Here is a 16418-nt window from a genome sequence, read left to right as displayed (position 1 = left end):
TACCATATGAGACCGTAACTATGGATCTAGTGCTTCCCAGCGGAAGATAACATATCATTTAAACTCAGCGTGATTTAACTTGGTTTCTACTTATGGGTATTATTTTTATACTTAAAAGTATTTGGTAATAGAAAAAATAGGGGTTTACTAAACTGACTGATACACACACACACATTCTCTCTCTCACTCATTCATTCATTCTCATTCTCTCTCTCTCTCTCTCTCTCTCTCTCTCATATGTTCCTCTAATAAATCTTACCATTTGTATAAAAAGGTTTCCTATATGGTTTTCCTTTGGAGAATACAGCTGCTAATATCAGGTACTGATACGAACTTATACAAAACACAACAGTGTTTTCCCAACAAATAACTATCTCTTCATCTGGGTCAGGATCAATTGGCTCGAACCTGAAACATAAATACATTTATATTATCGTACTTCATAATGAAAACAATTTTACCTTCGAAGAAGTATCTTTTAGAACATTGGAAATCCGTTCAAGCGGAAAAATACTTAAACTTACTAAAACACAAACTAAACTCTAGATGAGTCAGAAAAAAAGGTATAACGGTACTTCGGGTTCGGTGTCAAGTTAAACTAAAATCTGGGATTCGAGCCAATGTGTTCAGGTGCGAAAATATCAAAACATGGAGATGATAATGGTTTATCCCCCGTGTACCATCGTCACTGACGAGGCCACTCGGTATAGTTACGGATGAACATTAAACTTCCTTGTTCAATTGTCTCAAATAACCTTGGCTCGGGTAATGATCATGTCTCTCATAACCTCGGGGAAAAACTCACAGAATTAAAATGTATTTAACTTGATCACTCAATGTTTGTCCAGCAAGCAAGCGCAATGTTGTACTATACTACATTAACTGAACAACACTCAAATCAATGTAAAATTCACATAATTCTATTCAAATCTTACCTGAGGCCTGTTGATCAATAAATCATTACGAACACATTTTAATATTAAATAGACGATAAATCACATAATAAGCACATCAATAACACCATGCATATCATTTGATGGATTTAACTTGGTTCACTTTTACTCTGTATATTTACTTCAATATGACTAAAGGAAAATTGATTAAAGTGGAAATGATCGATTTATTATGATATTTATAGCTTGCAAACACAAATATAATTTTACACTACAAGTTGGCACTAAGTGGGTATTATTATTTAATCCTTGGTCAACTATTACGGTCGAGATCCGCGCGCGATTGTAATTACCGGTCGCACTGTCCGCGTTACGCACATGATTTCGGTATGAAGAATTGATGATTAAAATGTAAACACAATCCACTTATTCTGTCATGGTGAGAACTTCCGGTTTCTTTCTTCTTTGGATAGTGTTTCCTTGTAGATGGCGATTCTGCTACAGGCAGGTGTTACGATCGCTTACTTCAATCAAACTTGCTTCACATTGCTTTTTGTTATATAAATTTTAAACTGGAAATGTCTCATTAAACATACTACTACATCTGTGCACACTGGATTAAGAGTGGAGTTGATCGAAGACAACTATTACGGTCATCGTTCTCCTCTCGGCTTCATATTCCCACTTCAAAACACACTACTAACTTTTATATCTTAGTATGAAACATTTGAAGACTCTACACCAGTTACGGAGTGAGAATAGTAAGAAAGGACAGGGGATGCCTTTAAGTTCCAAAATCTCACTGTCCGCGCTTTGTCTGAGCGTCAGTGTTCCCTTACACAATGAAGGCGTATGAATACACTATGAGAATGAAAGGTAGTTCCCACAAAACATTTAGTTTTTAGGGAGTTTCTTCACAAATAAAAATTAATTGATTAATTACCAGATTATTGAAAGAATATTAATCACATTTAAAGACTTGGCAATATGAATAAACATTATTTTTCACAAAATATGCAAATTATAGCATATAGCCCGCTTCTGCCTTTTAGTCTCGCAATTCAGCTTGCAAAGAGGTGGGGAAAAACTAAGCTGAACCGAATTCTTTTTCCAAATTAGGCCGTACGAAGAGAGAAGTGGGCGATCAACTACACACACACATAAAAACTTGTGAACGAGAAACTTCGCAGCATGGTAATTCCAGGAATTTTGTCCTGCTGCGCGGTGATTCTAAGAAGTGCTCTTCCATATACGAGGGTTGTTTAAAAGATGTATTACGATTTCGTTATAATCTAATAAAATATAATAAACGAAGTCTAAGAACTTGTTCTCTAAAACACTGGTTTCCAATCTTTTTTGACTGACGACACACTTCACTGAACACCCATGACATCGTGACACACGTACTTCATTCTTATTAATGTAGTACTAAGCATTGTTGCTACCGCTGAAGGCGTTCACTGCTACAATCTGTCTCTAAATAGATTTTAACATTATTAATACTTCATGATTTTTGAATTCTAAAATTTCGCCACACATCTTAGGGGACTGTGCGACACACCAGTTGGAAACCACCGCTCTACACCAAAAAAAACGTAATTGCCTTATTAATATTTTCGAAAATTTTACTTTACCGTGATATCATCAGCAACATGATAATGAAATTTTAGCATATCAGTCTACTAATGATTTGACTATACATGTGCTGTCAGCACTGCCAGACGAATGGGAATTCTTGTAGCGAATGTAAGTTCTACTATAGACAAATAAAAGAATAAACCGACAGTACTCAGACAGTAGTGTAGTGTGAAGTATCTGAAAGTGGCACTCATGAAGACATAGAAAAATAATTCAATTTTCACGGAAGTTGCATTCTAAGAGGCTAAAAATACAAACAGTTCTTTAACAACTTTCATCATCCTTTATATGATAAATGGAGGAACATATAACTTCCATCATCTGTTAAATGTTCCATGTATGTGTTAAAATGACTCGCAAGAACAAATACTGTGTTATGATTATGATTTAGGACAGGTATAAGAATATCTTGAAGAACGCGAAGACTCTTTCCGCGGCCGATCTTTTCTCTGATCATACCTTGTGCTAGCAGAAGTGGATATTCAACTGAAAAATGTAGGCAGAAGAGTAGGCGATATGTTATTGTATTCTGAAAAGTTGGAAAACGAGGAAAGGGTACGTGTAGATATTAGACGGTGGGATTGTATTAAAATTTACATGAAGCAAACTGCAGAAGAAGTAGTAGGTTGCCGCGAACACAAAACGGTTAAGAAACCATAGGTTACAAAACAGATGTTGCAGAAAATGAGGGGGAAAAAACGTGGAAACATGTTAATACAGAAGAGGGCAAAAAGATGTACAGAAAGTTAAACAAAGAGTTACTAACAGAGAGAGCAAAGGAAGAGTTTTACAAAAGAAAATGAGAGGACACAGAAGAATTAGAAAGAGTTGCGAAATATGAGGAAATGTACAGGGAAGTGGAATCTATGGAACTTCGGAGGAAACGAGGGGGGTATTACGATGACAATAGAAAATAAGAATGGGAAGATAGTCTGCTAAAGAAGTGAAGTCTTAGGAAGATGAAAAGAATATGTTGAGGACTTATATGAGAGCAGGGATAGATCTTGTGGCCTAGATGTTAAAGCAGAAAACGAAGTACGTGAGATAATAAAGGGTTTAGTATTCTTCGGGATGAGTTTGAAAAAGCTATGTCCGAAATTAGGAATGGAAAGGCAACTGGGATAGATAATGTACCAATCGAATTTATTAAGAACATGGAAGACTAGGGCAAGAAAGAACTGTTCCGACTCTGCAGTGAAATATATGAAACAGGAAAGTGCCTAAAAGACTTCCTGAAGATGACCATGGTACCGACGGCTAAGAAATCGAATCCAGAAAGATGTAAGAATTCTAGAACTATTATATCGCATGCAGTAAAACTCTTGCTTCGAATACTGAACAAAATGTCGTATGGAAGAACAAATGAAGTTGACGACGAACAGTTCGGGTTCAGCAGAGGTAAGGGCACAAGAGATGCAACTGCATTATTAAGGGTGATCAGTAAAAGGTTTATAGAGAAAAGGAAAGAGGTATATGATATTTATTGATCTAGAAAAGGCTTTTGATCACGTGGATTGGTAATTGTTGTTGGGAGTTCGAAAGAAGGTTGAGTTAGAATGGAAAGATCGAAGACTCATAAGAAACTTATATATGAACCAACAAGTAAGTGTTAGAACAGGGGAGAAAATGACAGAGGAGTGTGTAACTGGAAGGAGAGTTCGACAGTGATGCTGTCTATTGCTAACATTATTTAATATCTATTTAGAAGAGACAGTGAAAAAGAATATAATGATGATGGCATTTCAGTAGGAGGTAGAATGATTAGGTATATATACGGTTTGCAGGATGATATGGCGCTTGTTGCGGAATCTGAATAGAAAAATCAATAAGATGTCAGAAAACTTGAGGAAGGGCTATGAAGAATATGGGATAAAGTAAATGTTAGAAAGACAAAATAAATACTGACTGGAACGAAGCGGTCGGTGTCAAATATAGACGTAGGAGGGGAGAAAATAGAACAGGTGACTAGTTTTCGATATCTGGGCAGTATTATTAGTGATGATATGAAGTGCGAACGTGAAATGAAAGCAAGCATAGGAATGGCGAAAGAAGCCTGTAGGAGGAAGACAAGTCTATTTTATGGAACAAGACAAGTCTCTTTTGTGGAACACTGAATAAAGTTGAGAAAAAGACTCATAAAATGCTTCATGCACTGTATGGAGTAAACACATGATCCTTACTCAAAAATGATAGAAACTGTTGGAAGCTTTTGAAATGTGGGTGTGAAGAAGAATGAAAAAAAAACATTGGCTGGGTCGAGCGAAGAACAAATGAATGGGTGTTAGAAATGGTGGGGGAGGAAAGAACAATTTTAAATATTATTGAGAAGAGGAAGAGAAATGGTTGGGACATTGGCTAAGAACGAACTATATCATGAGGGACGTGCTAGAGGGTATGGTGGCAGGAAAGAGGAGGAGGGATGAAGGACGCTACAATTGATGGACGATATCAAAACAGAAAAATCATACGTGAAGAGGTTAGCTGAAGACTGTGGAGCAAGAAAGCTCCTAAGTTGCAGCAAGTGACTTGCCAATAATGGCGGAATACCTACGATGATGATAATTACGTATTTTAATTAAGGTTGATCACTATGCTAAACGCTGCTTGAATAGTGCAGCGTTGCCAGATAGTGTTGAGTGTTACTGACGCCAGATAATAAAGGAAGTAATGATGGAATTCTGTTTCGATAATTACTGGAGAAATTAGTTTTCGATCTTTCCCGCAGTTCACAGCTAAGTTCCGCTTCTCAAACTGCAACGCTAAAATCCAGGAATTTTCTTATTATGACTACCACAGTAAACGTTCAAATTTGGCAACAACTCATTATGGCGTTCTACGCAAGTTTCTTATCAAAATCTATTTCCTTTAACGTAAATTAATATTTAAATAAAATGTGAAACATAATATGGAAAACGGTCAAACAATATATCTATTTTGTAATAAGATCGTTACTCTAAAATACTTTACACACATAAATAAACATTTCATAAAACCGAGCACTTCTAGTAAGATCTAACAGTGAATGCCATCTTGTGTGCTCATTGTAAAACTAATCAAATATTTTCTTTTATTTGTTATATTTTTCGATATCAGAAGTCTCAACCAAATGAATCAGTATCTTGTGTTATAGCTGAAACATAACTCTATATTACAGTACAATATTTATAATGTGTAACGTTTCATTGTGCAGTAATTAAGTGAATGAGCTAAAATATGTATTGACTTCTGGGTGGTGATCCACCTTAAGTATATCAGCGTTCACTTTTTGCGAGATAATTAGTATTGCAAGTAGAACGTCAATAGTCGTTTAAGAGTAATGACAAAACCAACCAACCAACCAAACAAACAAACAAAAACAAAACAAATAAATAAATAAATAAATAAATAAATAAATAAATAAATAAATAAATAAATAAATAAATAAAGTGCAAATACATTCTCGTATAACGCAAGCTGACTGTTTTTCACTTTTCATGTGACGTCATATTCCTACCTAAACACTGCACAGTTCGTCGTCAAAAACACCGTTTCATATAAAACAATTGCATAATAATGGTAAATTCGAATACAATATTTTTCTTATACATTTTCGCATATATTATAATTGTCTAAAATAGAAAGTAGTAGTGCTGGTAGTAGTTCACGCGTACAATGAGGAATTTGGATTTCGTCAACACAATGCGCCAAACACATTAGGAAGTAGATGAGATTGGAAAAATGAACAACCAGCAACCACAATAACAGACAATCAAACAACCTATGATACTAATTCACGATTCATGATAAAATTCAATCAGTAACAACAAAGATATAATAATAATAATAAACTACGAATACTCACCACGATTGCATTGTAAGGAAGTAAAAAGCAGCAAGCTGAATAGCTGCCGTGATAATTATCTGCAAGAGGATTGGCACAACAACAACGGGAGAAACAAGGCTTCCCACCGGACGTTTTGGCACAAGTTTTTCTGATGCTTCAGTTCTTCCCATGACTACGGCTAAACTTGTAGTGATTACGAGATCAATGTACAGGAACTGCATGTTACCCAGATTCGTTTGTCGCTGGAAAATAAAGAAGTGTCGTATTTTCTAAATGGGTATTTTAACGATTAAATAATATTTTAAATATATACCTAGCTTTCATGGTAACAAACGCAAAAGATGAAATGCATTAAAAGAAAATATTGAAGATGCTTGTTGTCGAAATTAGACATGATTTATCAGAATGTGTTTTTACAATGAAAATATTTTTTATCATGTTTACTGGCTGTAACGCCTATAAAACAACTGCTGCATTAATATTTTCTTATAATATTAAAAATCATAAAATGGAATAGAATGGAATTTTTGAGTTTTACGTCCCACGGTTATGCCGATTAAGCTAAAGGAGACGGTGATGATGAGGAATGAATGAAATGGTGGAATGAAGAAAGTGGGAGGAAACGGGAGAACTCCGAGAAAACCCACGCACACGGCGTTTGTCCACTACAAAGTTCATTTGGCGGGAGCAGGGTTTGAAACCCGGGACCCCATGCACCAGAGGTGAACGCTCTACTTATAACATTAAAAATCATTAGGCATATTGTTAGTAGTGAAAACAGTAAAAATCTGAACAACTAACAGCTTAAAATGCGATGATGCATAAAATTTTATAACGTGCCAAACTTCGTTTTGGAAATCATGTTGGATACAGCACAAAAATTGGATACAATATTTAATGTCTCACGCTTGATAAGATTCTAACTGCCTTAAAAGCAAAGAAAAAATCGTTGAAAGAATGAACATTTACTGTTGCAGCAGCATACAGCAAGCGCATTTTGATATTTTGTTCTTTGCGATGTAGATGCTGGAAGGGTTGTTACCGCTTGAAAATTGGTGTTATCCATTTAGTTTATTATGAGTTTATAAAACTATAATACACTCATGCTTTTTGATAAAAATAAAATAAATAACAAAATACAATAGTACACCTTCAGCTATATTGTGATACAGCTCACAAAGGATTCTGGCTGGCCAGGGAACTTGTTAGTTTGGTGGCATGTGGCTAGTACGTTAGTTACTACAAACGAAGTACTCAAATTTATCTCGTAAATATAATTTTAAGTAGCTTCTGGTTTGTGTTTCAAGTAACTAAATACATGTAGAATGTCAATAACGAGAATAGGATTATCTTATTACTTAGTATAATCATATAGGATGTTAGATATTTTAAGTTCAGATATCAAATATAAAGCGTTGTAGTTACTTTATGCTACCATAGTGCAAGTTTGACTTTAGGTCGTGGTGATGAACCGGCATCGCTGTATTGGTTTTTTCACAGTACCATCACTTTCTTATTCTATTAACTATTTCAATATTCATATGTATCCTTCACCGTCTTTGTCAGCCTATAGGGTACAGATATTCGACGTTAAAAATTTTATATATTTCACACGGTACTTACAATTTAAATAATACTTACTGTGTAAAGTATAAGAACAGTCACAAACTGTACAATACTGTACAAAGCCATGTACTTAAATACTCCAAAACTTGTAACAAGGGAACAACGTCCTTCCTGAATAACACTTGGAACACAAGTAATGTTAGGGATTTTCGAAGTGAAAGGTGCAGCAACGGAAGCTTCCGTTTCGGAAAGAGATATACCAATATGAGCTGCTTTCAGTGCCTGAAATAATAATCATTGAATATGCTTATCTAATGTATTGTAAATAAGTGAAATATTCTGCATAACATGGGTTTGATTAAAAATAGTTATGTATTTTAAAATTAGATGTCTTCTTATCACATAAACAAAGGCAAATATATAAACAGAAACTATGTAGTTAATTGTCTTCGAAATACGAATATCTTAGTTTCGAAACAAGAACATTTATTCGCTTTAAGATACTACGAAGTTTAAAGTAAACATAATTATACAGTATAATTGAACTTCTGTAATACGATACATGCAAAGGTTGTTTCTTATCTATAATGATCATTTTGAGATATATCTACCTTACGAAATTCCATGTCATCACCACTAATAATGCTCTATTTGGTGACCCTGCATTCTGGGCTGTATTTCCAGACACAACAGATATGTTCAATTGAAACCAATCCTCTTCACAGAATTCCCACAGGCCGTGAATGTGCGGGATCCCCGCTGTATCAAGGATTGTTTAGGAACACCGAAGAAGCAAGTGCATTGCTGAGTTATCCAGAGATTTTATTGGAATATGGGTGAAAGGAATGGCATGGATACTAGTTTCTTCAAAAAGAAAGAAAAGAAAAGAAAAAGAAAAAGTTTTTTCTTTTCTTTTCTTTGCAGTAATTTGTTGAAGGAAGAGAACCATCGAACGAAAAGTAAGGCTGATTGTCTTGTCTTACGCGATCTGTCCCTCCCATATACACAACAGATGACATGATAATAAATTGGTGTTATGACATTAGTTCGGCAATAGTTGGAATTGTCCGTGGCATTTTTAGCGGCAAAGGTGTATGTTTTAATCCCATTGTGACAGAAACTAGTAACGGTCATAAACTACTTGCCACAACTTTCCCTACATCGACTGTACCATCTTCGGAAGTCCTGAACACTATGTTCTCTCTGGAAAACTACACGTGGCCTACTCCAATTATTTTTTTGAGGTACACATATGCCTCATCCAGTGTTTCCACCTGTCACCCGATAAATAGTGCTCGTAGAGTCGTTGAAATTAATGCAATATTCTGCAATGTGCATTAACCCTAGTTTCTGCACATGTGTTTTTCGAAGTTTCTTCAACCACAGCTCTCGAAGAATTTTAGTATTGCCTTGCAGGATGTTGTAATACCTCTTTGTGTACTCGCGTTCTTACCTGTGACAAGAGTCTGCATTTTTCGGAGTGTAGCTGATTTACGGCTCGTAGCAGGACGAGGATTGTCTTGTTATTTCCCATATAGGAACAGTTCCACTCGTCGCATTTCCTATTCCTTTTAACATACGTACTATGCTCTTCTTCGACATAGTGAATTCACGTTCCCTGTATATCTCGATTATGGCACAATAACAGTATTTGGAATCGGAAAGCGCCGTTATGTAACCTTTCCATTAGATGTTGATCTTCAGAGGCATCTGTTAACACAAATGTTTACCTTCATATAGCCTAAAAGGGACGCTAAACTAAAAAATCAACTAATTTTTACCAGACCTGTCACAGATAAACTAAGGTTCAATATATCTACAAACCGGTGATGTCATTCATTTCGCGCTAGGTGAAGCTACTATCATTTGTAAATATTGTCACTATAGATAAGAAACAACATCTGTATGTGTCTCACTTTGGATAGCACAAATTTCTATTCACTTAAAGATTACTACAAAGTCACAGTAAACATGAATTCTGCTTTGTTCGTCTGCGGAATTGCCGTGACTTTTTAAGTTCATGCATATGATTCTTAACGTCTTCAACATGTGATACACTGAGATAGATTTCTTTCTGAGATTTCTTCTTGAAATACTGATGGTGGGTTGAAGAGATTTCGTGAAAATAGTATCTAAAGGCAATCTGATATCATCTCTGATGAATATGACACGATTTTAAATGGCAACTTATTTAAACAAAATTAATTCAATTTTTCTTACTCGTACACACAAAATACAAAAATTTTCACAATAAATGCAAATTTAAGTATGTCATTTACTGAACAAGAAAAAGCTAATGTGAGCCATTTTCAAAATCCATAACATAATAAATAAATACAATAAAATTAATAAATCAAGCTATATTTAAGGCAGCTGATTTCATAATTACATGTTTAATAAAAATGTTTACATTTCATAATTTTTGTTCAGTATGTTTATTTCGCAATAAATCTGGTATAAGAACTGAATGAAGAAATAAATTTTACTTTTCAAATTTTCGCTAAAAAGAAATAAATTTTGAGACAAATTAACTTAAAATTTTATACTTACACCACAATCATTTGCACCGTCTCCACACATTCCAACAATATAATCTAAGTTTTGTAAGGAATCAACTAACTGAGTTTTTTGATCGGGACCCATACGAGCAAAGACGGTTCCCTTTGTCACTATATGTGGAATTAGGCGGGGAAAATGATGCCGTATGACACTCCATGATTTTCCATCTACAGCGAAATGGAAATTTGATTGTGAGTCATCTACCATAACTGCAATTTGTGCCTGCAAATAAATCAAACACATTAAAATTTTTAATTTGAACAGGCAATCAAGTACTGAAGTGAAGATGATTATATATCAAATTTTCCAGAAAAAAATTAGAGATGGTATGCACCTTTTCATTCCTTACCATTTCACGCAATCTTTCACGTCCATATTCAATTGGTGTCCTTACTTTTAACTATTTTTTTTTAAATCTTTTTTGTTCAATATTTTAACCAGATGATTTTATCTACGAATATTTCTTCCATCTTTGTTTCAAAAACCTCATTGTCATTTAATTAAGATGTTAAAACAACGTAATTTCGTTTTTACTTGCTGCAGCACTGCTCTTGGTATAGCTTGTTTTAGTTGTTCTGTCAAAATTTTAATACATATTTTCACAGATTATAATTCTACATGACTCCATCGAAAATGATCTTTTAATAATTGTTTACTTAGGAAAAACAGGAATAAAAACGGAAACACACGAACAAAATACAAAACGAACAATCCACAGAACGAACGATCTGTATACATAGAAACAAGCACGTTTTAATTTTTAATTTGTATTTAAAATGTCTGATAACGTCTTTTCAGGTGACATTTTTATTATGGCTTACTACTAGAGCGCTCATCATTGTAGAAACAGAGGACTGCACGAGGAATCAATAGGCACTTAGTATTTCAATCCTACACATGTAAAGAAGAGTAAAGAGCTTTCAAAACAAACTGCAGTTTATTTTTGTTTCATAATTGTACAAATGGCGACATACAAATCTACCGTAAAATTACAATAAATTACTACCTTACAATTACGTAAGGTCCTTACTAATATAGTACAACACTGCCAAGACACGTCCATTCCTACGATATTCCACATATAAGGTATATCGAAAAGTTCTGTGTGTTTTTGCAACATTAAATTCTACTCCCTTCCATATGAATAATTTCTGCATTAATATCATATGTCGTGTATTTTTATTGTATGAACACTGAATGATTTTAAAAATAGTAATGGATTTTTTCTACATTTCTTACGGGATCTGTGGCCGCAGAAAGCGTCTGTAGATAATATATTTGTGTAACCGTATGCTGTATGAGTTCCAGCACGGGGACAATACAACGAATGCCACTAAATCTGTTATGTTTGAGGTGGGATCAGCATCTGACCGTACATCTAATGCTTAAAGATGAACAACACTGTGGACATCCTTTCGTAACTGTTGATGTTGAGATGCATTTCTCACTACATCAGAAATTGCATAGAAGCTTGGTGTTGGTCAACAATCACTTTCTGACCATATCAGGCAATTCGGATTAGTGAAAAGGTACTCCGAATGGGTTCCACATGAACTGTCTGAGGAGAATCAACAGAAATGAACCATTTCTAGACCGTCTAGTAACTGATGATGAAAAATGGACCACCTATGAGAATTTGGTTAGCAAAAGAAATGAAATGAAATGAAATTTTTGAGTTTTACGTCCAACGGTTATGCTGGTTAGGCTAAAGGAGACGGTGATGATGAGAGATGAATGAAATGGTGGAATGAAGAAAGTGGGAGGAAACGGGAGAACCCCGAGAAAACCCACGCACACGGTGTTTGTCCACCACAAAGTTCACTTGGCGGGAGCAGGGTTTGAACCCGGGACCCCAAGCACCAGAGGTGAACGCTTTACCACTGAGCCACCGCGGCCCCTGGTTAGCAAAAGAACTTACTGTCAACCAGCATGAGCCGTACCCTCTACTTCAAAACAAGATTTAACTCGAAAAAAGAAATTGCTGCCAATATGGTGGATGTGAGAGAACCAATTCTCTACAAGCTACTAAAACCAAACGAGATAATTAATTCTGACTAGTACTGCTCTCAGTTTCAAGCCTTCAATGCAAAAATTAAAGACAAATGGACAACTGTAGAACAGGAAGGGTGTCATTCTATCGCATAATAATGCAAAACCTCATATTTCTTTAACAATCCAGAAGAAAATAACGGAATTTGGACGGGAAATTTTAAGTTACGTTCACCTGATATTTCTCCCACAGACCACCACCTTTTTCTGAATCATCAACATTTCTTAAATGAAGGAAGCAGGGAAGGAGGGGCAGATGATGAAAACTGCTGTGACAGTTTTTAGGCAATAGGTTCTATAAGATGCGACACTCTAGAGAAGAGGGATTGGAACACTGCAATCCAGATGGGAAAAGATTGTGAACGGCAGGAAAATTATGTGAAACAATAAAATAATTGTCAAGCTGAAAAATAACCTCGAATTCATAGGAGCTGCAAAACAGATAGAACTTTCCGGTAGACCTTATAATATGATTCTCTATATTACTACATAAAAATGATAATTTCAGATCTGTACAACAGCTTGCCTTGCTAAATTTAACCTTATTAAATCAGTGCAGTGTGAAGCCTTCTTTTGCTGCAATCACAGCCACTATACACCGTGACAGGCTGTGACAGTTGCTATGTTTAACAAATTAAATACTGTATATATAAGATCATTCTTTACTTATAACGATACATAGATATTTTTAAAAATAAACCCTACATCTTTTCCCTAGCGGTACATACAAGTCACCTGTTTACGCGGAGCTCTGTAAACCTTTCTTCATGTGGAATATCCATGACGATTACAAAGGAAACAAAATGACTTAAAGGAAAAGTGTTAAGAACATCCTAGTGTTCTTACACTAGCCTCGAAAGCCTAGAAATCTTATCTGCATCACGCACAGATAATCGATATTGGATTAAGTTACTTTTGATCTTCAGTGGGACTTGTCAAATCCTTCATTTTCACATAGGTAGAGAAATTGGGACATTACTTAAGCCGAGTAATTAACTTTTTAGAGTCCAGCCACAACAAAGCACAAAAATCACAGAGTACATTTTAAATTTTGCAGTTGTAAAGAAAGAAATGCCGTTTTCTTTAGAAGTTTAGCGTTTTGCTAGCGAAGGGAAGATTTACTTCAACTTTTTTAACTTATCACACACATGAGTATAGTGCTCGTTCATAGTCGACATACACACACACACATATTTATTCTTGATTGACTTCACGTTTTATTAGTATAGCTAACTAACTAAACTAACTCTATGGCCTATGGAACCCGGAGGTTCAATGCCGCGTTCCCAAAAGCTCTCCACTGACTTCTATCCTTAGCTAACTGCATCCAGTTTCTACTTTGTATTCCAATCTCTGCCAGATCCATCTTAATATTGTCCTCCCATCTGCGCCTAGGTTTTCCTAATGGTCGTTTTCCGATTGGTCTTCCAGTCAAGATTTAGAAAGCGTTTCTACTTTCTTCCATTCTAGCTACATGACCTGCCCACCTAAGCCTCCTAGACTTGACGATCCTAACAATGTTGGGTAAACCATATAAATTATGTAGTTCCTCGTTATGAAGTTTCCGCCATTCCCCATTCCCATTCCTCTTGGGTCCGAATATTCGTCTCAGGATCTTGTTCTCAAATACTTTCAGTTCATGTTCTTCCCTCAGAGTAAGTGACCATGTTTCGCAGCCATACAAAACAACAGGTATGATTATCGTTTTGTATATTTTAAGCTTCAAATTCCTCGACAGAATTCGCGACGACAAGAGATTTTGAACCGAATAGTAACACGAATTCCCTGCTTTTAATCGACATTTAATTTCTTCTTGAATATAATTTTCCTCTGTTAATATTGATCCTAGATATTTGAAACTATCCACTTTATCAAAAGTATTATTTAATATTTTAACGCATCCATAATTTGCTGTATTCCGGTCCCGACGCACTTTATGTATTTAGTTTTCTCTGCATTTACTTCTAAACCCATGTCCCTACAAGCGTTTAATAAGATATCTGCATTTCTTTCTATTGTTCTCCTATCATCCCCTATTAAATTTACATCATCAGCATATGCCATAACCTGGTGAATACCGTTCAATTGTAGGCCCTGGTTGCTATCTTTGATTTTCCATATAGCGTATTCCAGAACGAAGTTAAATAATAATGGCGACAACGCATCTCCTTGTTTCAGGCCATTTTCGACGCAAAAGCTCATGGACAAAAATTTTCCTACCCGGACTTTACTTTGGGATTCATTTAAACATATCTTAATTAATCTAATTAGCTTTCTCGGTATTCCAAGTTCTGTAAGAACGTTGTATAATGTTTCTCTCCTAACCGAGTCGTACGCCTTTCTAAAATCAATAAATAGTTGATGTACCGGGGTATTGTATTCCCACTTTTTTTTCGAGTATTTGGCGAATGGTAAATATTTGGTCGATAGTTGATCGATTTCGTCTAAATCCGCACTGATAATATCCAATAATTTCATCTGCGTATGGGGTCAGTCTTGCTAATAGAATATTTCAAAGGATTTTATAGGATGTTGACAGAAGAGAAATGCCTCGATAATTATTACAGTCAGTTTTGTCGCCTTTCTTGTGAATTGGAACAATGATTGATTCTTTCCACTCTTGTAGCAATTCTTCCTTGTTCCAGATAAAGAGAATGAGTTTGTGTATCTTGTTCCACAATTTTTCGCCTCCAGCTAAAATTAACTCAGCCGGAATTTCATCTACACCCGGAGATTTGTGTTTCTTTAATTTCTTTATAGTGGTTTCTACTTCTATTCGGTTGGGTTCTGGAATATACGGTTCTGCGGTGTTTATTTCTTTCCCTTCACGCACATTAGTTTTTGGTTGCGTGTTAAGCAAATCGTCAAAGAAATCTTTCCATCTATTTAAGATGCTATCCGTGTCAGTGAGAATTGTACCGTCAGATTTCTTTAATATATAAGCACGAGGTTGATAGCCTTTCTTAAATTCGTTAATTCCCTTATATATGTCCCGGATGTTTTTATTTTTGCTATTATCTTCAAGTTCCTTAATTTTAGCTTTTAGAAAATCGCGTTTCTTTGTTCTAAAAGTTTTGGAAGTTTCCCACCTGATATCTGCGAAATTTTGTGTAGTTATTTCATTCGGATTTTGTAGCCAGCGTAATTTTGCTTGTTTTCTCTTCTCTGCTAGTTTTATGCATTCCTGGTCGAACCATGGTTTGTTCCTACGTATTTCCGCGTGTCCCAATTTTTCTTTTGCTGAAATTTTAATGCTATCTCTAATTTCAATCCAGGTATCCTTAACACTAGTGCACTCCGAATCTTCTAAAACCGTGAATCTATTCGAAACTTCAATCTGGTATTCCTCTCTTACCTGGCTCTCTTTTAATTTCTTTAAATTGAATCTCTCCGTTTTCGGACAATGAATATTACTTTATTCAACGATAACCTCTCTCGTATTATCGCTGCTACCAGGTAGTGGTCAGTGTTACAATCAGCCCCTCTAAACGACCGGATATCAATTATGCTAGATTGCCTTCTTCTATCTACTAAAACGTGATCAATTTGATTATGTGTTTTCCCGTCTGGTGATGTCCAAGTGTATTTATGAATGTCGCGATGTGGGAATTTTGTACTCTTCACGATTAGGTTTTTGGATGTTGCAAAGTTCACGAGTCTAACACCGTTGTCATTAATTTCCTTATGCAGACTTTCGTTCCCTATAATCGGTTTGAAAATATCCTCTCGTCCTACCTTCGCATTGAAATCCCCTAATAGAATTTTCATATGGTCTCGCGGGAGTTGGTCAAATATCCGTTCCATTTCTTCGTAAAAACTATCTTTTATATCGTCATCCTTATCTTCAGTTGGGGCATTTACATTTAAAACAATAATATCGCACCAGCGTC

General features: G+C 35.5%; 1 protein-coding gene across 2 annotated transcripts in view; it reads right to left on the bottom strand.

Annotated features, from left to right (window-relative positions):
• The window catches only part of LOC145671150 (polyamine-transporting ATPase 13A3-like), a 152607-nt gene that overhangs the window by 13154 nt on the left and 123035 nt on the right, over positions 1 to 16418 (bottom strand). For both annotated transcript variants that reach the window (XM_081739974.1, XM_081739973.1), the window contains 4 exons: positions 10471 to 10701; positions 7996 to 8202; positions 6373 to 6596; positions 260 to 408 (listed from right to left, as the gene is read on the bottom strand). In XM_081739974.1, the coding sequence (XP_081596100.1) occupies positions 260 to 408; positions 6373 to 6596; positions 7996 to 8202; positions 10471 to 10701 (811 nt within the window). The remainder of the gene's footprint in view (positions 1 to 259; positions 409 to 6372; positions 6597 to 7995; positions 8203 to 10470; positions 10702 to 16418) is intronic.

Source organism: Thermobia domestica, chromosome 15 (genome assembly GCF_964235325.1).
Source record: "Thermobia domestica chromosome 15, izTheDome1.hap1.1, whole genome shotgun sequence".
Taxonomy (NCBI): Eukaryota; Metazoa; Arthropoda; class Insecta; order Zygentoma; family Lepismatidae; genus Thermobia; species Thermobia domestica.
Note: the sequence above shows the minus strand (reverse complement) of the source record. Positions and strands in the feature narration are given on the sequence as shown.